Source organism: Neophocaena asiaeorientalis, unplaced genomic scaffold, assembly GCF_003031525.2.
Source record: "Neophocaena asiaeorientalis asiaeorientalis breed wild unplaced genomic scaffold, Neophocaena_asiaeorientalis_V1.1 scaffold89, whole genome shotgun sequence".
Lineage (NCBI taxonomy): Eukaryota > Metazoa > Chordata > Mammalia > Artiodactyla > Phocoenidae > Neophocaena > Neophocaena asiaeorientalis.
In genome coordinates, this window is record NW_020172592.1 from 6,526,508 (window position 1) to 6,552,915 (window position 26,408).

The 26,408-nt window shown below is 41.2% G+C and overlaps 1 protein-coding gene across 3 annotated transcripts in view; it reads right to left on the reverse strand.

Moving 5' to 3' along the window:
- The window catches only part of GRM3 (glutamate metabotropic receptor 3), a 228,053-nt gene that overhangs the window by 95,767 nt on the left and 105,878 nt on the right, over positions 1-26,408 (reverse strand). For 2 of the 3 annotated variants that reach the window (XM_024738454.1, XM_024738455.1), the window contains exon 2: positions 2,641-3,252. In XM_024738454.1, coding sequence (XP_024594222.1) covers positions 2,641-3,108 — 468 coding nt within the window. In that variant the 5' untranslated portion in view covers positions 3,109-3,252. Of the gene's footprint in view, positions 1-2,640; positions 3,253-26,408 lie in introns of those variants that run through there. The other variant, XM_024738457.1, reaches the window with a different exon arrangement.

Genomic DNA, 26,408 nt, shown 5'->3' on the forward strand with positions numbered 1-26,408 from the left:
CATCCCCTTACTCCTGTCAAGGTCTTTGTCCTCTTGCGCACAGACATCTGCCATATCTTTCTGATGGGTTTCCTCAGATCCAGCCTTTCATTTACACTGTGGCTCAATTAGCTTTCCTCTAGTGCAACTTTCATTCTCTCAGTCATCCTCAAAACCTTCCTAAAGGTCATTTCTTACTTTGTGAGCCCCACGAATGTATTGTGAATTGTAGTCACTGTTATTTCATGATAGTACTGTACCCACAGCCAGAATTCACATTCCTCGAGGTCAAGGCTGTGTTCTCTACGACTTCAGGGGTCTCCCTAACCCCTGCCACAGGGCAGGACATACACAAGGAGCTTTATACAGATTAACTGATGGATGAAGCCCATGGGGAACCAGCAACGATTTCATGGGGCTGCTTGGCCACGGAGTTGTTGTTAGATGTGGCTCTTCCTCTGCTTTTTCCTGTGATTTTAGGGCCATAATAGTTACTGTTTATTGAATCTGTTAGTTTTTTGGTAAGGCATTTCCCACGGATTCTCTCAGTGTATCCTTTCGACAACTTCTTAAAGTGGATGGTTTTTCCTTATTTTACAGGTAATCTAGTAAATGCCAGGGTTGGAATTCAAACCCCAGTCTTGCTGATGCCAAAACCTTTTCCGTATAGCATGATAGTTTTGGTTTCTTTATTTATATTGTGGAGACAAAAACCATATCAGCATTTGTGACTTTATAGTGATATGGACCAGATAAGTGAAATAATAAGCCAGGTCCTTTGATGATTAAGAAGTGGCTTTTTCCCTTGAGAACAAGTGCAGGGTTTTAATAACCTACTTTTTTTTTTTTAAGATAACCTGACCTCTTTTGAGGAGTTTATAGGTAATAAGAAAGTAAAATTAGATTAAAACTATATTAGCATAGTTTGTTAATTATTTTGGATAAATAGATATTTACACATCTGCTGTGGAGTGCTATTTACTGCATTGGGAGAAACTAAGGTCAGAAAGACATACTTGTAATCCTTTACTAGTGGTAATATTGAGTATAATATAAATATTTATAAAATGTTTGGCACTCATCTGGTGAAAGTATTATTGAAGTATGACAGATATACATTATTTTAGTTCTCTCTTCTTAAATAGCAAGTTCCATCTTACCTGATCCAAGTATAGAAACAGTGGCAAAATTAACATGATATGCTTTGAGGTGTGCAGTATTTTCTATCCATCTAATGAAGTCAAAGGGTGTTTATGAAAAACCAATTATCCTAATTCCTCATAATATGAGTGTGTACACTGTAGAAGGAAAGAAATTTGCAGTAGTCATTTAGAACAGCACAGAATTGCAGGTAGAATTTTAAATGCCACGAATCTCTGATATAGAAATAAGGTTACTCCAGTGCAAATAGAACCAATTTAAGTGGTTGGCGACAGATACAGACAACGTGTGTGTATTATGACTTCCTTTAGCGCTTGGGGCTTTGATTATAGTCATTTGGTAGGAGGCAAAGTATTCAATATGTGACTCTTATCTTATGGACTTCTATTACTGCCGCATTCACCAGGAAAATATTGAAGCGACATAAAGAAATCACATAGGACAGTTGAAAGAGCCCCAAAGCACAAAAGATCTGAGTTCTAATTCATGTGCTACCTACCAATGGGAGTTTTCCTGAAACCAATATTTCTGGGTCTTGGGAAGTTTGAGGAAGATGAATTCTCCACTCTTTTCCACCTCTACTTCTGTGACCCTGTGAGCACTGCAAGAGTTTGACTAATACGTTCCTTCTTTCCGTAACAAAATGATGAGAACCAATTATCAACTTTTTATCTAGTTTAAGTTATACGCTAAATTGTTCCCTGTTTTTTTCTCCTTTGGTAGTAATTATCTGGCTTCTGTGCATACATTTTCAGGTTTATACCACGAGAAATTGTTTATAATTTACCTCTGAATAAAACAATGCTTGGGGAAAAATTAGTGTGGAAAAGTATAAAGCTCAGCGATTTTGTACTTTCTTGTGCTTGATTGTATTGATGACTTCCAATCATGACTCTGCCGTGTATCCACATCCTTTGTGATGTAACTTAGCGGCACGTGTATTGTGGGTAAGCACATATTTCCCTGCTCCTTGATTCTGGGCAGAGCCTTGTGAGTTGCTCTGCCTGGAGGGATGTTCCCAGCTGTGAGGCATGCAGAAGCTTGGGAGGGGCCTGTACTGTACAGTAAAATTTGCATTCTCTTGCATCTCTGTCATCACTCTGAGAAAAACATGCCCAGGCTAGCTCACTGATTCCAGGTGGAGGATAAGGGACAAACTGGGAGCAGAGCGACCTGCAGCTGAACCTATTAGCCTTCATCATCTCACTCCAGCCAGTCTTCAGACTTATAAACTATAATAAGCAGTAATTGTTGTTTTAAGTCACTGAATCTTGGGGTAGCTTTTTATGCTACAGTAGCTACCTGATATATCTCTAAACAATTTTCATTGCTAAAGTACTGTTCTGTCTGCAAACCTATATTATCAAAGACCCATAGCAATGAACAATTGCATGGCTAATATCATCCATTGATGAAGCTCTTAGGATATTCTCCTCTTGTTCTCCCAAGACATAAAACCAAAGAGGTACAGTGTTTTACCAGCAGCACTGTCAATCTTACCTGTATGGAAACACTGCTGTAAGAGCCGCCAATGACCCCTGCAATGAACAGTGGGATATTTTCTTGAATGGCATAGGATCCATCAGGACACATATACTCGGCTTCATCCACTTTAGTCAAAGAAGCCCTGACAAATTCCAGTGATTGCTCTAATGCGTAGGTATCCCTGGAGCATGTATCCAAAATGTGAACCCCCAGCTTCACTCCTGGGAGCAAGTAATTGTCTTTGTTAATTTCATCAATAGCAAACAACATGGCTTCCAGGCGTTGGATCCCTCGATCTTCATTGATTCGCCCACATTCTTCAGTTCCAGTGCCTTTTTCTTTAATAGGAAATAGGCCCCCTAAAACGAGGTCACCTTCTATTTTAATCTCCCTCCTCAGAAAGTTATGGTCCCCTAAAGAAAGTAAAAGTCCCTTTGAAAACAAAGCTAAGGTAAGAACTTGTAGTCTTGTCAACATCTTCATTAATCCCGTATCTGTACCTCTGGGAGATATCAGTGGATGGAACCAATGCTGTGCGTTAGTCCTCCTCTCTCATTTCCAAACTGGATCTTTGTTCTGTCCTTCATATAAGCGAGGAACAGGCTAGCAGAGGCTGTCAGCAAGTTCCTAAAGAGATGATAAAAATTAAATGAACAACAATGGTAAAGAAAGCAGCAGTGATTACATTGATGGTCTCCATTCAGACCTTTGGTGGGATAATGACTCAAATTACCATCTGCTAAACACACATGGACCATTGCACCAGGCACGCTCCCAGCAAGTATTCTCGCCCAGTCCTTACAACACACTGTGATGTAGCTCTTAGTGGTCCCACCTCCCAGAAATGGGCACTGAGGACTAATGAGATAAAGTGACCTGACAATGTGTACTTAGAAGGGAGTTAGTGTTCAGACCCTGGGTTTTCTAATGCTAAGTTCACTTCACTCCCTCTTCTGAGTCATTTACTTTGCTATTGATAGGGCAGCAGCTTGGTTATGAGTCTTTATTCCTTGTCTTTCAACTGTAAACAACTCCTTCTCACCCACTCTTCCCTTTCCATTTGGAAATAAAACAGCACACAATGGTAACTCTGTCCCTCTGTCTGCATCTCTGCTGCCACAGCCCTGTCCTTCCTTCATAGCTGACGTCTTCACAAGGATTGTCCGCAGTATTGTCCCCACTTGCTGTCACCCCAGATGCTCTCAGTCACTGCAGCCAAGGTTCTGCCCCCACTGTTCTAACAAAATGGTTTTGGAGAAAGCAACTACTGATCTCCTAGTTTCTAATTCCTTTAACCCTTTGTAATCCTCATTTGACTCGACCTTCATTGAAATCTTAACTCTTCTCTCCGTGTTCCGACTTCCTAGGCTTCTGTTCTCATGCTGCATGTCTGACTACATCTCAGATTCCCCGCCCCACCGCAGTCCTGGGCTACCTTAATTAGTGTTCACAGTTTCAAGGACCACTTAACTGATTCCTAGGTTAATTGCCTGCTAAACAGCTCAAGGGACACATCCCTCTGACCCCTCAGGGTCTACCTGTTATAAACTCCCCCTTATCTCTGTGAATGGTTCTTCTCTGTACCCAGGCTCTCGAGCCAGAAACCTGCACAGGAGAGCCCTTCCCATTTCCACCTTTCCTATTTTCTTCCCATTATCCCCAAAGTTCTGTAGAGTCTACCTGCTGAACATCTTTCAAAGCCACCTTCTTTTTTTGTTTTTTTTTTTTTACCCACGAAGCCAGGCTCTCGTTATCTCTAGCAGGACCATAGCAATAGATTCCTAGGGAGCTGATGCCAGCCCCCAAAGCACCGTTTTGTGAGTTAGGGAAAGTAACCTTCCTCGAGTGCAAAATTCTAAAATTTGTTACTGCATAACCTGTAACATAGTTGTAACATCAGTGATGGAGAAGGTGCGATGCCTGGTGGCTGTCTCTTCCAGCTGGGGTTAGGCAGCTCCTGACACGGGCCTCACATTTCAGGGAGCATGGTAAGCATGAGTTCTGGGGTTTGCACAGGACGTTGGAGCTCAGGACAGTTTCATAGATCAAGCTTCTTTTTATATGATAGGCTCGAACATGTGCATCTTTTAGGAGTCAGGCAAAGCCCTCCGGGGGGAGCATGTTTTTTTCCCCTGGGGTCTTTCCAGGGAACTTTCTAAAATGCTGGTGCGGAGCTGTCTGGTCGCATGCACACAGGAACCAATGGACCTAGTGTTGTACTCTTGACACCCGGCTCCCTGGCAGTAGAGCAAACATCGGTCAGCACAGTCACTCTGTTTGACCACCCCCTTGGCCCCTAGGTGACGTAAGCTTATTCCATTCAGAGTCAGGTGAGAGACGGTAGCGCAGGGACTCCTGGAGCGGTCTCCTGACAGGGCATGTTTGCATGCTCTCGTGTGTGTGGTCATGTGTGCCTGTCTGCTCTCCCACTTCTGTGCATGACTGTGTATTGGTGAGGTGTTATGGAGGGAGGGGGGGGGTCTCTCCTGGCTGCTCCCCGGCTCAATCAGGATGCCTGAAAGGCACACCACTGGTGTGCTCTCAGGTGTACTAGGAAATGTTAGCGATCTGAATGGTGCTCCATTGGAGGAAGTGCTCTATCTGATGTATAATCTTAATTGCTGTTCACAGTGCCCATCTCCTGTAAATCTATACTGACTTCCCCTTGCCTCTAGGTTGAAGGATGGGCTTGGTCTTGGCATGCTCCGTGATCTTGAACCTGGCAAGCTCTCCAGTCTTTCTGTTCACCGTGCCCATCGACTTCCTGGGAATGCCCTTCTACACCATTTGTCTGGTAAGCGCCCACTTAGCATCTAAGACCTTACAGTCAGTACCGGGAAAGGCCAAGGGTTTTTTCCTATCTTCCTTCCCCAGTCAAATTGTTTACTTCCTGCTTAATATTCCTGCTGTAGCTAATTCAAGAAATGTTTTGTGATTACAGTTGCTATTTGTTTCCTTGTCTGCTCATTAGGGATAAATGAAACGGCACAACTTTTAGGATTTGTAAGGTTTGAAGGAAAAAACAAAACTCAGCAAAAATATACAGACAGGAACTAGTTCAGTGTTTACTTCAACATTTTTGACATTTTTCTCCCTTCTCCTGTTAGCAGTGCCCTTTCAAACCTGGCTTTCCACATGCTTTCTGTTCCTTTTTCATGGGGCAAGTGAAGGGCTGTTTTCTTGACACACACAAGTCATCTGGGTTTGGTTTTGTTTATTTAGGTGTGAACCTCAGCACTCAGGAGAGGCAGTGATTGGAATGCTCGGTGTTAACCTAGAGCCTCTCTGGGATATCTGCCACAGGGCACCAGAAAATCCAATAATAATAATTTTTAAAGAGGTTGAAATTCAGATCACTAACATTTCTACTGTAGTAGAATTTTTTTTGTTTGTCTCATATCAGTTTCTGGTCCCTCTTTGATTTTTATGTGCAATTCCCTTTGAAGCAAAACTGCCATGGAAGGTAAAAGACACTGTGATCATTATCGCTAATGATAAAGAAGCTGAAATTGCCTCATAAAATAATTGTTTTATGTGCCTAATAAAAGAGAATAGTTAATTAAAAGAAGGTCATCAACACAGTCTTAACCATCTATCTATAAAAAATGTAGCTATCTCTTGAATATGAAGGAAGTTTGACTACACAAAGAGTAAAGATGACCGTGTAGTCTATGGAAAGCTTAATTCTCGCTTAAGAGGATGCTCTTAGCCAAAGAAGACTTCAAATGAAACATCACATTATGCTGAAAGTAGTAGTATGTGTCAGTCTATCTGTCTCACAAGTAGAGGCTGTGTTTTATTTATCTTTGTGTATCCAGGGCCTGGCATAGTATCTGCAACCCAGAAGATATTCAATAAATATTTCTTGAAGGAATCCACAGATCCATGATAATGCTGTTTGCAAATGACTCTTTACTATTTTATTTGTGGCATAGCAAGTGGGAATTAAAGTACAGAAATCAGTTGTTTTATTTTATTACCCACCTAATCATCCCAAATGATCTTCCCCTATTATGCTCTTTGATGGTAGGACTGCCAGCAGGTAGTACTTTTTATACATGCAGGAGAGAATGCTGCCTTTGAATTTGAAAGTTGTAGCTGAGGCGGGTCTGTGAGAAGCGAAGAAAAATGTGGCCTCAAGTTGACCTACATTTACTTCAGTTTTCGGTCGGGAGAACACTAAATAAGGAACATGCCTATTTTCCTATTTCAGAGCTTCAGAGACGCATTCACTCATCAAATATTTATTGAACACCTACTTTGTGTGTGCTGGGCCATGAGCTGGATACCTAGGATAGAAACTTTAATTGTAAACAAATGAACATTATGCCTGCTGTCAAATAATTTAAATGTTTGGATATTTTTATACAGAGAGTGATGGAAACGTACTCATCTCTGTTTCTTCCGACTATCTCCACCATGTGTGAAAATCTTCACAATAAGTTTACAATTACCTTTAACATGGTAATTGTTAAGTGCTTGATTCAAAAAGCAATTCATGACATATTACATATATTACGTACGTTTAAAAATTAGATATACAGAACTTAAAAACAAGTTGACTAACAACGTCATGTAAAATAGTTTTCCTTAAGCTCTCTGACAGGGCGTCTTTAAGTAGCACTTAACGCAGTCTTAGAGAATTACCAATTAAAAATCAGTTACAGTAATGTTTAAATACAGTCTTAATATTTTCTTATTTACCTTTTCCTTAAAGCAGAATTTGAAATGATTAAGACTGTAGGTAGGGGCATGCATAATTTAAAATTACTTAGCGTTATTTAAAATGAAGCCCTAAGAAATTGAACGAACAGGAAATTAAAACTTAACATTGAATAATAGACAAACACGCTTAATTCAAGGCAACTGTTTATCTCTGTGTAACAGTTTATCGGATTGTGGGAAAGGGCATCCACTACTTCTTTTCAGGTTCCTTTCATTATAAATCAGCCAGCAGCACGTTCCCCAGATAAACAGACTCCCTACTGCAGCCACCTTCATACGCAGCCAGAGCGTTGCAGCTCTGCACTCAAAAGTTCTCCATTCAGGGACGATGAGTGATGTGTCCACCATAAACAAGCATGTGTAGCCCACTCTGTAGGCAACCTGCTCACTAGTGTTTTATTAATTGGTGTATTAATAGAATCTTAGGGGTTTGCTGTGAATATAACCCCTGAAAGATGTGGGCAGGAAGCATTTCTAAATTCTGCATATGCTAATACATATTTTCCTTCCTCTCTTGACTTCGCCCAGGGACTTAGTGTGGGAAATGCAATCCAGTTTGACTCAACGAATAAGTAGTTTATCCAGGGGTGATCTAATGCCAGAACCACTCTTACTCTTTCCTAGAAATAAGCCCTTGAGTTGCTGAAAGGCTTCTGAGTGTTATCAAAGCCCGCACACCCAACAGATCTGGAGAAAATTTAGGGTTAGTGCTAGCATGTACAATTTGGCTATACATTTGATTATAAAGTTTTCAGCTGCCAGAATTGTAGGCAACAAGAGACATGGCCTTTGTTCTTAGACTACCATTTTCAAATGGGTAAACAGAGGCTGTAGCCATACTGGCGTTTTTAATAGCAGGACGTATCACTGAACCATTCTACTTCGTTTAAGAAATTATTATGAGAAACTGACTAATATGCAATCATTCTTAGCAGATCTAGCTTAAAATTTCTATTCCTTGTAAGCCTTCTGTATTACTTCAGCTGTAAGGTGGCCTAATTCCATTTGCTTAATTTCCTTATAGTTTGTGCTATGTTTATTATGTTGATCATATTTTGTTTCATATTTATTTACATAGTTATTTAAAATTGAAATCTAACAATTGGAATTTGTTCTTCTTTCCTCAGTAGATTGCAAGCTACTGGATATCAAGGTCAATGCCTTGATTAGACAATGTTGTATTTTCCACAGCAACTAATGTACATTATTGCCAAATGATAAACTCTAAATAGCATCTAAGTTTTTGAGAGATTGATCAGAAGACTGGAAAAATGATTTGGAAATTCCATTCAGAGAATAAAGAAGACAGCTGAAAAGATCCTATGCTATCATAGGTCAAGATTCAACTTTGGCACTAGAGAAATGTGGCCTCAGTAGCTCTGGTCTTTCCTTTAAATTGCTGATTTTTAAGGAAAAAAATAAAGTAAAATTGGAAAAGTTGAGAGCACTTGGAGAAATTAGAAAGATTAGGAAATGCATTGTCCCTCTGAGAGAGATTAGGAGGAATGGAAAATAGCACACCAACTAACAGGTTATGTTCCATGAAAGTATGAATGACAAGGCAGAAGAGTGGAGGCCAGGCCTATGTATTAAGATTTGAAGTTAGGGAGGATAGTTCTGCTTTCTCTCAAGTTGCTCTAGTTTGAGGAAGCTTGAAATCCCACCATAAATAAAAGATTTCAAATAACCAAAGACTTAAGTCGAGAACTGGGAACAAATTGATCAGACCCTTTCCTGTGAGCCTGTTTTATTCATAGAGAAGATTAAAGAAGCCCAGGAACCCTACGTGACCACAGTGAAGAGGGGGACACTACCAACTGGGATGATGGAGCCAGAAAGCGATGCTGATGCTGCCTAAAGGAGACATGCCTACTTTACTAAATGGCCTTGGACAACCCTCCCCACCTCACAAAACATCAGGTCTCCAATTTCCTTTATCTTCTGAATTTAGGGGGAAGTGTCTTTATGAGGTAGGAAAACGTTGACAGTTATGCTAAACTTTGGTCCTTAGGGTAATTGCTGGTAATTTACTTAAACAATAATATTAACTTGGGTTGGTCATTCAATATATATTATATTAAAGATTCATTTATTTCCCTTCAAAGTCAATCTTTATTTTTGTAAATATCAAAGGGTGGATTATTTTCCTGTGTGTGTGCGTGCATGTGTGTGTGTGTGTGTGTGTGTGTGTGTGTGTGTGTGTGTGTTGTTATTTCAGCTGTTTTTTCATCCTCAAGTTTCCTAACCCCATTACCAGCCTTGGAATTGGAGCCTCCCCAAAGCCCCTGCAGTGCACCTTTGTCCTTTTCCTCTTAGAAGCTGCCAAGTCTACTAGAAATTACAGGTTTGTCAGTGTGAACAGAGAGTACAGAAACTGGGTTTGTCAAAAGCTTTCCTTCTAGCTCTGGACAAAATAGTGAAGGGGACATGGAGGAATATTATTCACTATTAACAATATGATCCATCAAGTGTATATTATTAGCAATGTCCTGTGTGTATACTGTCCTTCCTCTTGAATAATGTCAAAGTGTTTTACACAATGAATTAACTCTTATTGCTTCCTGAGTAGACAGAGAGAGAAAGTAGGGCAAATTACTCAAGATAGTAGTGAAAAGTAAATACAGAATTAGGATTTAAGAAGACTTTAATAATTATTCTCCAATCAGGTCTTACAAAAGAGAATGCATATCTCACGTTTCCGCAAAAATCTCACCCCCATCTATCAAATTCTCCTCAGTATGTAAATGGTAAAATGTTTGAAACAGCACTATCTTTGCCTGGTGCTAAATGAACTCTTTAGAGTATCTGTAGCCAGCTTCTTCATCTGGCCATGTCATAATATCTGGTATTAGATTTGCCCTCCTGCTGAAAATAGCTATAAAGCTGGACAAAACATACAAGGCAAACTATGATCTTTGAGAAAAAGAATCACACAAGGCAAGTGCCATGATTACCCTATTTCCCAACATTCTGCTTGGGAGTGCTTTTCTGCCATGGTGCAGTGGCAGCCATATTGGCCTCCAGAGGCAGAGACTAGAGTTCTTGGCTTTTGAAGTGGTTGCAATTTGTGGGACAGAGAGCCACATGGAAGTGGTGAGCCTAAGGTCTGTGTTGTGCAAGGGTTAGGCTGGTTATATACAGAGTGAGACTCAGTGAGGCCTGGCAGAGATCATTTTCCTGCAACAGGGTTGAGAGGGAAATATCTATATCAGAGGTCATGCATACAGAGAGGTATTGGGGTTCCAGCCCAGTTGGAGTAGAGAGAACACACTGGGCATTATTGCACTTTCAATAAAATTCTCAGAAAGTTTACCCTCCATGAGTAAGAATCAAGCTCTGGAATAAGGGGCATGCCCTAGGACTACATCCAAAATACACCTGCCTTAACAAAGAATAAAACTAAACTTAACACAGCTAAAATGATCCACAGTTATTTAAGTACCTGCTAAGGCAAAACTGAAAACTCTTAAAGGAAGTTGACATACTTGAGCCTGCCTGCAATATAATTCCACAGTATACAACCAAAAATCACTTGACATGTAAGAAAACAGGAAAATGGGACCTGAAGTAAAGAGAGAAATCCTTCATTAGAAAAAGGTCCCAAAACTTAGCAGATAAGGACTTTAAATAGTCTGTTATAAAGATAAATTTGTTCAAAGACTTCAAAAAAATGAATGAGTAGATGAGGAATCTCAGCAGAGAATTGAAAGTATGAAAAAAAGCTGCAGAAAGTTTAGAACACAAAAGGAAATATCCAAAATAAATATTTAATTATCTAGTAAATATCTAAAATAAAAACTTCATTGGGTGTATGTAGGGGAGCACAACAGATTGGAGATGGCAAAATAGTCAGTAAACTTGAAGATCGATGAAAAGTAATTATCTAATCTGACCTAATAGAAAAAATACTGAAAAAAATTTATCTAAAGCTTCAGAGTTCTTTTGAATAGTAAGTGGTCTAACACAGGTATAATCTGAATTTCATAAGTAGAGGAGGAAGAAGAAGAAAAAAATACTTGAGGAAATAATGGCTGAAAATTCCCCCAGTTTGGTGATAAATGTAAGATTATAAAACCAATAAGCTCAGCAAACCCTAAGCAGGATAAATACAAATAAAACCCATGTAGGCAAATCATTGCCAAATTGATAAAACCAAAAATAAAGCGAAAACTTTGAAAACGTCGTGGAACAGCCCAGTTAGTGGGTAACAATATGAATGAGGGATCACTTTCATCAGAAACAATGGTGGCCATGATTCAATGGAATCTTTAAAGTTCTGGGAAAAAACTGGTTAAGTATCCCAGAATTCTACTTCTAGTTCAAATATACTTCAAGAATGAAGGTAAAATAAAAACTTTTTTTCCAGGCAACTAAAACTGAGAGATTTCACTGCCGGCAGACTTACAGAAGAGAAATGCTAAAGGGATTACTTCAAAGGAAGAGGAAATGGCACCAGATGGAAAATCAAATCAACAGGAAAGAATGAAGAGCACCAGAAATGGTAAATATGTGGTTTAATGTAGAAGAATAAGTCTAACTATGAAGTGTTGTCACGATGAGTTCATGAAAATTATATTTGTCACAAATTAAAAAATGGTAAGAAAATGGTAAGAAAAGATGAATTCCAATATTATTTGGTTTATCTTATAGTCTGATTTTACTTCTCCCTGTGTGTATATGTTTGCATTTATCCTCGATCTTTTTTTTTTTAACATCTTTATTGGAGTATAATTGCTTTACAATGGTGTGTTAGTTTCTGCTTTATAACAAAGTGAATCAGCTATACATATACATATATCCCCATATCCTGCCCCTCTTGTGTTTCCCTCCCACCCTCCCTATCCCACCCCTCTAGGTGGTCACAAAGCACTGAGCTGATCTCCCTGTGCTATGCGGCTGCTTCCCACTAGCTATCTATTTTACATTTGGTAGTGTGTATAAGTCCATGCCATTCTCTCACTTCGTCCCAGCTTACCCTTCCCCCTCCCTGTGTCCTCAAGTCCATTCTCTATGTCTGTGTCTTTATTCCTGTCCTGCCCCTAGGTTCTTCAGAACCATTTTTTTTTTTTAGATTCCATATATATGTGTTAGCATATGGTATTTGTTTTTCTCTTTCTGACTTACTTCACTCTGTAGGACAGACTCTAAGTCCATCCACCTCACTACAAATAACTCAACTTCGTTTCTTTTTATGGCTGAGTAATATTCCACTGTATATATGTGCCACATCTTCTTTATCCGTTCATCTGTTGATGGACACTTAGGTTGCTTCTATGTCCTGACTATTGTAAATAGAGCTGCAGTGAACATTGTGGTACACGTCTCTTTGAAGTATGGTTTGCTCAGGATATATGCCCAGTAGTTATCCTAGATCTTGTTAGTGGAAAACCTTTTTGCCCCTTCTATTGTTCTGCTAAAAGAACAGTCTCTTAATTCAAAGGCGATGCTTCTGAATGTAAGATGGGTCATAGCTGACAGCACGTTCTTCTTTATGATATAGCTGCAAATAGATTCAGTCAAGGTTGAAGCCCTGGTGGTACACACTGGTATAGTTGTTCTAGTTGTTAAAATATTGAAGTACTTTCATCCAAGTGGTGAATAGTCAAGCTACCAAGCCCTTTGAATATTCCTCCACTTCCCTGACTACTTTCATTCCCCCACTGCCCCCCTCAATTCCTTCATGGCCCAGCTAGAAAAGTGTTCAATTCTGGCAGAGTCGGGGCTTTAGGTTCCAGCTCCAAGAGTTGTGGTTGCTGTTCATTTTCTTAACTTGATGCCAGTTGTTAAGCTTTTTGCATATCACCCCTGAATTGACTTGCTGAATAAGATGTTGGAAATTTGGGGAATGTTTCAGTTTTAAACAGAATTCTTATCAGCTTGAAAAAAACTGGATTTGTCCTTGTAGTTTGATGGATTAACGTCCATTTCCAATTTTTCTGGAAACCATACCACAGTTTTCCTTTGGGAACCAACACTTATGTTCATAAAGCAAGGTGAATCCGTTCCTGGCTTGCTAGGTGGCTTGTGACACACACGACTAACCAGTGTGATATGTACCTGACCGCAGCAGTTCATTCCAGAATGAGCCTGTGACCAAATCATTGCTAACCAGGGTTCATGTGAGAACATTTTCTAGAACCACCAGGAGAAAAGCATCCTCTTTCTGTCAGAGTGACGTAGAGGAATGGATGTAAGCCTGGAGCTGCTGGCAGCCACCATACCACCATGAGGCAAGAGCCTGTCTGAGATGCAAAGCCAAGAGATGGAGAAGTAGTGAGACCTGACAGTATTGTACATGCTATTTAATCCAGCTCAGATTTCCCAGTTATGTGTGATAAATTCCTCTTTGCTTATGTCAGTTTGGAATCTGTTTTGTGTCACTTTTCATTAAATGATTCCTGAATAGACCCTCCCTTAAAGATACTAAAATTTATTGAGCCACTACTGTGTGCCAGAAACTATAATGTTCTAAATAGATTATTTTATTTAATCCTGTAACTTTCCTCCTACTCAGTTATGCCCTTCCACAGATGCCTGATGCTGTCCTGCATCTCAAATGGTACCAGGGTTTGTGATGGTTTCCATTGTGTTACCCTATTTATGATGGGTTTTCTTAGAAATGCAATGACTCCAAAGCCATCCATTCCTTCATACTCTTATCAGAATTCCCATTTTCTCACTTCTCTTACTTATCACAAATAAAGTCATCTGATATATTAAGCCATCGGTTTTTAGCACATTAATGCAAGTTACTTTGTTACCTATTTAGGAATGGTCAGAGTTTTAAATGGGCCAAAACATGGGGTTAAAAAAAGAGAAACATTTTTAATCATGGAATTTTAGATACCTCAGTGTACAGACAATGAAGTATCAGGGCCTGATTAATATTCTTCAAGTTATAACAGCTAAGAACCCCATGCTTAAATAGAAACAACTTGGATTTATATATTAGACACTGTGGGGTTGTGGGCTTAGACTAATTGCCATGAAATAGGCAATTAATTATCATTGACAAATCATCTCCAACCCTTCCAGTCACTGACATGACTTTAAAACCTATTCTCTCAGTTCTTGCTGGAAATTTTGGGGAAGTGTATTGGTGTGCTTTAGTTGGTTGGTATGAGCTCTCATGAGCCACTCATCCATATTTCTTCCCCAGTCCGTGTTCAGCGATGTCCTGTTGATAGCTTCAAATTGGCCACGGTGGGAGTATTTACGGTGCAGAAATCAGCAAATGTTAATAACCAGTCCCTTCACAAGTCCCAAAGATCTAGTTGTTAAACGTGTAGCAGCACACCACTGGTGGTAAATTTAACCATGTGGTTGTAAAGTCCATTCCTAGAGAATTAAATAAGAAGAGCCTGGGAAAGCAGTACAGCATAATGCTTTAGACAGTGTTTTTCTAACTGCAGATCACAAGCTATTCATGTGTCATGAAATATGTGAGTGAGTTGTAATAAGCATCTTAAAAGGAAACAGAAAAGTTTAAAATATATTAGTAAATATCAAAACAATGATCTAAGGCATGGAGTAAGGGTGAATATGATTTTCTAAAACTTTTTTCATGTGTATTTATGTGTGTATGCGTGTATGTTCTGGGTTACAGCGTAAAATAATTTCTTTCTGGGTCATGGTAAAAAAAAAAAAGAAAAGGCTTGAAAGCCACTGTTTTACAATGTGGGCTCTGTCGTCAAGCAAATGTCGGAATCTACTTCCTGGCCTTAGCATATGGCCCACTCTCTGCCTCGTTTTACACATGTGTAAAATGGAGACAAAATTAGCACCTATCTCGTGGGGCTGTTTTTAGGACTAAATGAAATAATTAACATGTAACATTAGCTCAATAATTGTTAGCTACTATTAGAATGGTAGTAGTGAGGATAATTTATCAACGGCTCCAGTGAATTTGGGAGGTATTCTGGGCTCTCCATATAACCACCTCTAGTTCAAAGCTACGGTTGATCCAGGACTGGATACCTTTAACTACCTAGTCTATTTCCTCCTTTAGTGAACAGACCACCTGGTACTAATCCTCAGGCATCCTGTCTTTCTCCTGGCTGATGTTAAGGAGAATTGTCACCTTGGGGAATTGCTGGCTGCCTGAGTGATGCAAGGTGGGCCCTAACTTCTAAGATGTCCAGTGAATTCTAGATTGTTCAGTGTTTATGTGTGCTAAGGACCAGAAAATGCCTGGAGAAGATGGAAAGTGAGCACCTAAGAAAAAGACGCAGGGTGCTCACAGCCAATTGGTTTATTTTGCTTCTTCTGAAAAACCTGTTTTCATCCCCGCTCCCTTGATTCTCTCCTGTCATATTGAGTTTTATTGGGAGGTGCCGGGAACCTCTTACTCTGGGTCAATCCGGACTAGGACGTTAACTGACTCATAAGCCAAGAGCAGATAGTTACTAAGATTCTGCCAGCAAGACTGTCTTAATTTTCATGATCCCACAAGCATTAGGGGCCTCAGCTACAGAGGGTTTGGGACCCTGTGGCTGTACTAATGGTGTCTTTAAATTCCACGGCAACTACTCTGCCTGTGCCAACAAGTCTGCACTGCCTTCTGCCCCTGTAGCCAGTCCCTGCCTGCCTTTCAGGGAGAATTGATCCCTCTGTCTTAGTCTACATCCAAATACGGGGAGCTGCTAACACACAGCTGTAGCTCGAGTCATAGGTTTTCAACTAGCTGGACTCACGTGTCTCTTGGGTAGCTTGAACTTTTAAACTGGTTCTAACAACCTTAATCTGTGTTTTAAAAAAAAGACCAAGGGCTTCCCTGGTGGCACAGTGGTTGAGAGTCCACCTGCCGATGCAGGGGACACGGGTTCGTGCCCCGGTCCGGGAATATCCCACGTGCTGCGGAGCGGCTGGGCCCGTGAGCCATGGCCACTGAGCCTGCGCGTCCGGAGCCTGTGCTCCGCAGCGGGAGAGGCCACAACAGTGAGAGGCCCGCGTACCGCAAAAAAAAAAAAAAAAAAAAAAAGACCAAGTTTAACACAAAGTCTTCCTATAACACAGCCTCAAGGGTTCCTTTGCTTTCCTTGTATACTGCCCAAGTTACCAGCATGAAATTTTGGTGCTCTGTTGTTACATAAAGACCCATTTCCCCAGGCAATAAAGGGATGGCGAGGCGCAAAAGAGTGCATATTGTATGAATCTGCTTATGTAAAAGCCAAAACCAAGCTGAAGTCATCTAGCTTGGTGTTGGAGAGGATGGATTTCACTCTTGGGGATGAGGATGGATTTCACTCTTGGGGATGTGGGAAGTTAATGACTGGAAGAAGCATGGGAGTGCTTCTTGAGTGCTGGTAACTTTCTGTTTATTGATCTGGGTGGGGAGTGTTCAGCTTGTTAAAATTCATCAAGCTGCACCATTATGATGGATACACAATTAGGACGGATGAAGTGTATGTATATTACACTTCAGTGAAAATTTAAAAAGAGAAAGCAAGGCTAAAGTGAGTAAGAGTGGGGAACGCGGCTGCTCATTTTTTAAAATGATTTTATGATAAATTGGCCACAGGGGTACTGACATAAACTTACAGCTGTGGGCTTTTTCACAACACCAGCCCTATTGAGAGAATCCCTTAATGCCTGGTGAGAGGCCCTGGTGGAAAATGAGGTGACTTACTTTATCGAGAGTGAGTGTGGGCGATGCAGAGAGAGTCCGCCCTCTCATTATAATAGGAAGCCGGGCACTTTGTTTTCCTTCCTGCGTTTAAGCAAAAACCAGGAATCGGAGTGTAATTGACACATACACCAGTCATAAGCAATCTGACAGTCGGTACCTGCAATTTTTTTGTGTGTGCGGTACGCGGGCCTCTCACTGCTGTGGCCTCTCCCATTGCGGAGCACAGGCTCCAGACGCGCAGGCTCAGCGGCCATGGCTCACGGGCCCAGCCGCTCCGCGGCACGTGGGATCTTCCCGGACCGGGGCACGAACCCGCGTCCCCTGCATCGGCAGGCGGATTCTCAACCACTGCGCCACCAGGGAAGCCCGGTACCTGCAATTTAACAGCTCAGGCTGGACGGACCAGAAAGGTGAACAGCGAGCTCCAGTGAGAGGAGCTGAACTTCAGGCGCATTGTGAAGTGAGGCAACTGAGGCTTTCATAGTTTGAGTTCTGAAAAGCAAAGGGAACTAATCTTTGGTTTTCTGATTTCCAGTGTTCAATAAATTCTGTTTAACATTTTAAAATAAATCACTTACTGTATGTATTACATGCTAGGCCCTCTGGTAGGTTCTAAGGCTTACGAGGATGAGTGGGACAGCATCCTGGCTAAGTACAGTAAAAATACGGTTTCTTGAGACCATGATAACCATCAAAAGCTAAATTTGGAATGTAAACCAAATGGATTTTGGCAGAGCACTCCAATGTGCCAAACCTGATGAGGACCCAGACTCCTGCCCTCGTTGCCATAATCGTTTGCTTCTCCCCCACAGGTTGTGATAGATTACCATTTCAAGGTACGATGGGCAAATCACCTGGCGGAGTTCCAAGGGCTGCAGGTACCACTGCCTTTTCCATAGGCAGTTAACCTTTGAGTCTGACCACCCTGCCTTCTGTGATGCCTGGTGCCATTTTAGACAAGTGCAAACCTGATGCCCACAGAGACCAATTCATGGCCCAAGATCAAAATGTGAGTAAGTAGCTGTCCTGAGAATATATCTCCAGGCATCTGATTCTGTTATCGTCCCTATGCTCCATGTTTTTGGTTACCATGAGCTTTCATATTTAAAAAGGTCACAAATAATTGTATGGAAAGTTGATTTTAATTATCCTTCTCATCCCATCTTTTAGGTACCCATTATTTTCTCTATGCGCAAGCCTTCACCAAATCCTGATTGCTGTTTTGATCACACTAGCTCCAAACTTGGCTTTCTTTTCTCTGTTGCTACTGTTAGACGACATCAACCTTCTATTGATCTTTGTTTCTGACTGCCGCAGCTGCCTTCTAGTTGGACTTCACACACCTCTCTTCTCTCCGCTTCAGTCTATTCAATATATTGCTCTAAACTTGTATTCTTTACCTGTGGTCACTTGAACAGATTCAGACATCTCCTGTCAGTCTGAGTTTAGTGTTAGCATCACCAGTTTCAATCACTTTACCCATTCACTTCTTTTCTCTTCTCTTTTACAGACCATTTTCTTTAGCTCCTAGGAAACACCAACATAACATTTGATGCTTTCTGTTGTCATTCTTAGCTCAGCATAATTTTCTAGTCTGGACAAGTTAATTCAGTTGGTTAGCTCATGGCACTTAGCGAAGTCTCCATCGTTTGATGTGTCCCAGTTGCGTTATTCTAGACAGAACTTGTGTCACATGTTTGGTCACTTGTGACACATGTTTGGTTACTTGTGACACATGTTTGTGTCACATGTTTGGTCAAGCCTGCTATTGGTCATAAAGTAAACTGTTGGACACTCTTCCTGGCAAGCTTTGAATAAACCAGTTATCGTAGCTAAACTTAGGAGAGCTAGCAGATCTGTGTAGGTTAGTATGGTCTCTTCTAGCGATGGATGATGTATTGCCAGGCAACACGTAGCAGGTACGCCAGAATGATTCGTTGGCTATAAACGACTATTTTCTCGTTTCTTTCACACTTTACAGTAAATCGCAGTTTTCTTTTTCACTAGATCCTCATTCCTGAATGGAAAATGTAGTTAACATTTTTTTGAGCTTATTTGTAAGTTGTGCTCATTTACTCTTCCCAAGATTTCTGTTGTAAATAGATGAATAAGGCTGGTTTAGGGGCAGACTTCAGCACCTCTTGTTCAGGACTCCTCGGTCACTGAGCAGTAGAACAGATCTGTCTGATTCCCAGTTCTTCGGCCTTCCTTTTATTACTCCCTGCCTTTGAGAATTGTGTCCAAATATCCCAGGGAACAGATAAGAAAAGCGTGAACTGCAAGACACCTTCAAGTGGCTTGAGTGTCTTTCTTGTGCTTCTCTTTCTTTGAATTCATTTGTGTTTGCTTCACTTAGATTCCTAAAGTATTATTGCCTCAAAATATTTTGTCTCAAGTCTGTACGGGTTCTAGTTTACTTTCAGGAGACCCTTTCCTCTAGGCCGTGACTCTTGGAAATGATCCTAACTAGGGAGGGGACCTTTGAACATGAATTTGTTTCTACACCTGGCACCCACTAGCCTTCTCACCATGGCCATCTTTGGAGCCAAGTCCATCCACTGTCCAGATGTTTCTTTAACTTGTGGCTTAGCACAAGCCATTTCCACCTTACTGTTTAGCGAACACATCGAGTAATAACCTTGGGGAATTTCAAAAGCCCTGAACTGCAATTCCTGTCTGCAATTCCTGCAAAATTATCCCAGTGCTGTAGATGCTGAACTAGCCAAGCATCCCCTCCACAGCTTGCCAGTGACCCATTTCACAGTGGGAGGGCCGCCACTTTATAAGGCCTACGGTGGGACACACAGATGCTACCCAAAGGATGGTATGTCACATGACACCCAGAGGAAAACTGAATACCCAGGGAAAGCAGATTTTGTTCAAAAACTTTATTTCTTCATTAGGTCGGAAACTTGTAGTGTAGTAAGAATTAGAAACTGAGCTCTGATTTTATTGACGAGAAATAGCACCTTTAGTTAAAACTGCACAAAGAATGAGCATATGGATTTCCTTAAATATTACTGACGTTGCGTGGGCTTTATATGAAATCCCTCACTAGAACCTTAGCATCTGAGTGTGTTCAGTGATGTTTCCATGTTGATCGAAACAAAGTTGCCCTCTCATACTCCCCTGGGATGCATTTTTGGAGCTGTGAAGGCTCGACAGTTGAGAGTCAAGAACAATGAAGGTATCTTTGACATGGGTGAGTCAAAAGAAGATAAGTGTTCTTTATGGGGTTTTGAGTGGATTCTGTGACAATCAGTGAACAGGACAGTAGCCTAATTCCATGAAAAATTTCATATTTTAAAAAAATATTTTATTTATTTATTTTCTTTATGTTTTTGGCCGTGTCAGGTCTTAGTTGCCGCACGTGGGATCTTCATTGAGGCATGCGGGAGCTTTCGTTGTGGCACGTGGGCTCTTCGTTGCAGCGCCAGGCTTCTCTCTAGTTGTGGTGTGTGGGTTTTCTCTCTCTAGTTGTGGCTCGTGGGCTCCAGGGCATGTGGGCTCTGTAGTTTGTGGCACACAGGCTCTCTAGTTGAGGCATGCTAGCTCAGTAGTTGTGGCATGCGGGCTTAGTTGCCCTGCGGCATGTGGGATCTTAGTTCCCTGAGGGGGATCGAACCCGCATGCCCTGCACTGGATGGTGGATACTTTACCACTGGACCACCAGGGAAGTCTCATACCTCTTAATGTACTAGCTCCACTGCCCCTTCCTCCAAATAGCCACTATCCTTGGCATCACTATTCATGTTCTTGTTTTTAATATGTGTGAGTATTTGTAGATGATAAGATGTTTCAATAGGAAAGCCTTAGAAATAGTCCACATTGACCCTTGATCTTCTCAATTTTTCATATGAAGAATCTAAATCCCATGGGGTAAGGAGATCCCTATTTTAGGATCTTGACTGAACACTTAGTTAAGGGCTCTTGCCCTGGATGAAATCTAGTCCGCATGTGGTGCCTATTTCTGTGGATGTAACGCACTGCTAGATTCTTCCAGTATATTTTCTTCTTCTACACAGAGACCTGTTGCTTTCCCACAAATGATTTGGAATTCCTGCTGAGATTTTCCTCCCGTTAGACAATGCTGTGACTTGCTGAGGGGACAGTTTGTTAAAGAAAGAGTCAGGGATACTAGCCGGGTAAGCCGAGGCAGACAAAGAGGTCTTCCATTGTTAAGTCTCAAGGATGGATGGCAGCTACCTGTAGGAAACATAAGGTGTGTATTGGCCACATGCTGTTGCTCTGAGAACAATGGTGAACAAGTGAAAGGTTAAGACAAAAGCAAAAAGGAAAATAATAGATGTGTCCACAGGCTGTCTGCTGCCAGGTAGGGAAAAAGAAAAAGGATGTTGTCTTGAGGAAGGCAACTACTTCTGTCTGCTGAGCTTTTGAAAAAGGTGAGGTGAACCGCAGGGCGACAGGCAAAACAACAGGGGAGAGGGCGGGCTAACGGAGTGTTGACTGTTCCTCGCAGAAACGTGAGCTCCGGGCTGCGCTGCTTAGTGGGCTGTGAAATCACAATGAACAGAGCAAGCGTTTTGTAAGTGAGCCGAAGCTGCTTCCAATTACATCCTATTAGCTGCTTTTAGAACAACCACAGTGAACCACTCCATGTTCATCGGACTGCGATATGGTCTTGAAGAAACCATTAACAAAAATGGTCGATGGTAGTTACCCTCACTGTGTTGATATTTTAAAACTGCACAGAGAATGAGCCATTTAGGATGTTTGCCAGGGTGGGCTGCTGAAGCAGGAAATGGCTTGAGTAGAAATGGCAACCAGAGCTGATGGTACCAAGATATTCCAAAAGAGTCTGCCTGAGGTTTTCATTTATCTGTTTGTGTCCTTCTGCTGAGATTATACCTGGACTCTGCTGAATGTAATTGAGGCTAAACCTCTTCAGTACCTAAGGTGTAGACAAATGAGTGGGAGCTCAAGAACACACCGAACCTATAAGGAAAAAGAGGCTTTGATTTATGTAGAAGATGAAAGATATTAAATATCACAATTGCCCATGTAAAAGCCTTTTTAGGAAATAAAATGAGCTCATAGAAAATATGATCGAAAAAGAAAAAAAAAATCCCCTGTCAATTTTCTCCTGAAATAATGGCTTTAAAATCCTTTTTGACCCCTAAGATATTAGAGGGTCCATTGTCATTTCTGTTTTGAGACATATTAGGGAGGGTTTAGAAACTGTAAAGGAGAGCACATTTTATGGATAAAGCATTGTTTTGTTGAGTGGAGTGAAAATTAATTAAGCTGATGTGACAGTTAACTTTTTACCACGTGGCTCAAGGGTGCCTGCTGGAATTTTTCTCAGGGTAGTGGGATGTGTAATGGAATCATGGACACTTACATGTGGAAGTGGACTCACAAAATGTCTCTTGCAGTTCCTCTGAGGACCTGAAGCCATGAGTGGTCTCGTCTGCATTATTAAATCACTTGAAATCAGAGCCAAGACTAGAACTCAGTTTATGACTTCAAAGGTCCTCTGAGCATGTTGTCTCCATGGAAATGAGTTGGTGGTCTTTGCTGTACTTGACCTACAAAATCAATGCAGAGTTGACACTAGAATCTGAAGCCCGTCTGAGACACTTGTCTCCTTCCAGTTCTTGTCAGGCCAAAGTTGTGTGATGTTTGCCAACCCTATTATTCAAAGAAGCTGATTCCAAATGGTCTGCTTTACCCAAGAATCACTAAAAGTACTACTGGCTCTCTGTCCAATATTCCTTTTGAGTAAAGTGATATAAGCCCTGTGAAATCTGGCCTTAGCACATGCACCAGGCTAGGGATTCATCTTGGCTTAGAAGGTGAAACAAATGTGATGAAGGCCATGGCTGGACTCTGATGAGTTATGTAGCCTTGGGGAGCCTCTGAGCTTTAGTTTTCCGGTGTATAGAACCAAAGGGTTGAGCTGAATGGTCTCTCCAGTATTCTCTTACTTGCACATTTTGTTTTCCATCCTAAATTCAAGGTTGAAAAAGATTTCTGGAATTCTAGAGGTCTATCTACTTAACAACACTTCTCTCTCCTCTCATATACAGTATAGAAGTCTATGGAAGTCATTCAAAAATATATCTTTTTCTGTACACGGCTGACCCTCTACTAGTCACGTTTTTGGTTTTGTGTCCCAGTGTAGGGCTACGTTAGACCTATCCTGCCATTCTCTCATTTGTCCACCCTCCTCCCCCTCCAAGGATGGAACTCAAACACAGAGGTACAAGAATTGAAACGAAGAAGTAAAAATATCTCTATTTGCTTGATTCCCAAAAGAATCAATGGAAAAACTGCTCTAAACAAAAAGAATTTAGTAAAGTAGCAATTTATGAAATTATCATACAAAAATTAAACAAAAAGCAGTTCTACAGGTAAATATATATTCAACGGGCAACAACATTCTTTTTGCCAGTGCCTCTCCGGATTCTAGACAAGCACATTTTCCAGAACAGTTCTCAGGAAGTGCTGATGGAATAATATTTATCCTAGTCTTACATGTTCACGACAGTTTTCTTTCTTTTTTTGTGGCGCTTATACTTAAATGTCAGTTTGAATGGACAGAAGATATTTAGCTTACATTTGCTTTCCTCGAGCAACTTAGATATATTACTCAATTGTCTTCTGGTAAACCATTGCTGTTGTAAAGTGTAATGTCAATCTGGTTTTTTTACCCTTATAAGTGACTTAGTCTGTTTGCCTGAATCTCCTCCCTTTTCTTTTTAAAATGCCCCATAGTTTTACTGGACAGTGTTTTGATATTGACTGCCTGGTTTGATTTTTTTTTTTCCCCAAGTATACAAAATGCCCTTCAAAAAAAGATGGAACCCAAACAAATTAGTCTTAAAATAAAGGTTAGAGAGCCAGATGAAGAAAACATTAGAAAAACATTCTCAGGAACTCAAGATCATTGAAAGATATTTAATGTTGGCTGCCTACCTAGAAACAGCTTTGTATTTTTAGCAACATTGGAAAAAAAGGAAGGGAGGAAAAAAGAAAAACAATAAAAATACTTGAGGGCCTACTTTGTTTTAAGTATGGGAGTAGGCATATCCCTATAGTTCAAGTTGGTCCTCTCCATCATTCATTTCAGCCAATATTAATCAGTGCACTTACATGCCAGGCACTCGATACAGAGGTGGAGGAGACAAACACAGTCTTTGTCCTCAGTGCGCTCACCTACGTGTACGTTTAATCTTCAACTTTACACAAAAGTTCCCATGCTTTTGTCAAACTATAGATTTCATTTAGAAACTCTGGAAATATGACCCCTCTTTTTTTTTTTTTTTTTTTTACCCAGGGAAGCCCAATATGACCCCTCTTTAAAAAATTCCTCCTAGCCGTGAATGTCAAAAAAAAATGGGTAAGTGTACATTTTACTATCAGAATGACATAGCACATTTCATCCAAAAAATTCTCACTCCAAAGGTTGTTTTTCTTAGTCTGCTAAGTTCTTGGTGAGCAGCTCTGTAGGAAGGCATTCATGTCATGTTGAATTGGAGGCAGAGCAAAGCCATGTGGCTTCTCCAAGGTCACTGAGTGAGGTGGCAGCAAGTCCTTGATCCAAGGTGTCTGCAGGTGTCTGGGGAAGATTTCTGAGTATATTGTTTTCACCTTCCTGACTGTTCAGTCAGATTCTCTGGTGTGCAAGTTGCCAGGTTTGGAGGCATTCTAAACCTAAGTCTGGCTTCTCCAAGGTAGGCCCGGTGCTAAAATGAGAAAGGCCTCTCTCTATCCTTGGGCCAATGCCCCATTCTCCCCCAGCAGCACGGCTGTGAATGGTTCGATAAAGCGCACCGCCCACTGCCCTCAGGGGCCTTGGGCACACCTGCCAAGTCAATGCACTTTATCTCAGTCAAGCATTGCCTGGCCCTCTGCTGTGGCCAAACGCCCAGGCTGTCGGCTGCTGTTCGACAAAGCCAACTGGAGAAGGAAATGACCCAAATGCCAGCCCAGGGAGAGGTACGAGATCGAAAGGAAAGTTCCATAAGGTAAAACATGCAAATGAGAAAGCCTGGCTTTTCTCCTCCACATAAATCAGCCGCTTATCACACTGGGCCATGAAATGCCAAGACAGCCAGTGTACCCAGATTTGGCCACAGCAAAGGGAACCAACATGAACAGTTGGCTAGGAGTCCAAGGGCCTGGGCGTTGAGGAATAAAGCAGAGCCCGTTTCTGCTTCTGCTGGTCACCATTCATATGCTTCCAAGGGAGTTTTGGGGTATCTTTCGTAAGGCACCTCCCATTCTGTACGGTAGAGAATCTACCCCTGCACTTGTTTTGGTCACCATGCTAGAGCTCTTGTAACTTCCTTGGTGGTACATTCAGCTCCTCGTTCATCTGTTCACGCACCAGAATGTCGCCACACCTCGTAGTTTAACTCTTACCTCTGAGATGGTGGTGCTCATCCAGACCCGCATGTTGCTATGGGAACAGAAGGTTGGAATCCTCTCCGATGCCCTAGTGGAAACTGTTGGCAAGTGGTTTGTTGGGGGCTCTCTTTGCAACTCCTCTCAGCCTCACGATCCTATGGGCACCATTTCCTCTTGTTGGGGCCTAGCTGTGGGAAGTTCTTCATGCTCTCCATTGCAGATGAGAATCAACAGCATAGCTCTTTGCAATTTTTGCAGGGGCCCAGACTGTCTGGGAGAGACACCCGTATGACATTAGGCTGCTACGGAGGGCAAGATCTTCTGGCTCCCCGCGTCTGCTGTAGCCCTCCTTGAAGAAAAGCTGTAGCATTCTTGAATGTGATCTTAAACAGCTCCTGCTGTCTCCGTTTTCTCATCTGTGAGATAATGCTAATCATACTTCCCCATGTTGTTTGGAAACTTAAATGAGATAGTGCTCAGCCTTTTACTAAGCCTTCAATTCTACTATGAGATTTGTTCTTTGTACCCATGAGTCTCTTATTATAATATAGATTCCACTGGCAAGAATAATATTACAAACTTTTTTTCAGTCAATAGAGGACATTTTAAGTACTTAGGGGTGAATAGTTGCTGTAAAAGTTCTAAAAACAAGCATTGTCAACCTTCTGATTTGTCCCTGGTCACAGGGGTATGGTGTGGTCAAGGTTGCAGATTGAATCTCAGAATAAGAAAAATAATGCGATTTCAAAAGGGGAAAAAAAAAGAGACGTCAACACTGTTTTTAGTAGAAAGGGAAAAATGAAGGACCATGCAATCCCTACAGATTCTCTCCGCTTTATTGAAGTTTTCTTTGGATTTTTCAGAGGATATGCTTTTCTGAATCATTGAGGTGCATCTCTGTGCGTGGTGAGGGAGAGGATGTACATCTTACAGATCATGGTAACTTGGAATTTAGCTCCTGCCTTTCAATTTTCTCTCAGAAAAGTTCTTATTCCAAGCCCAAAGCGGAAACTATTATTTGAATCTTTCTGTTGCTTTCAGTTTCCATTGCCTGACA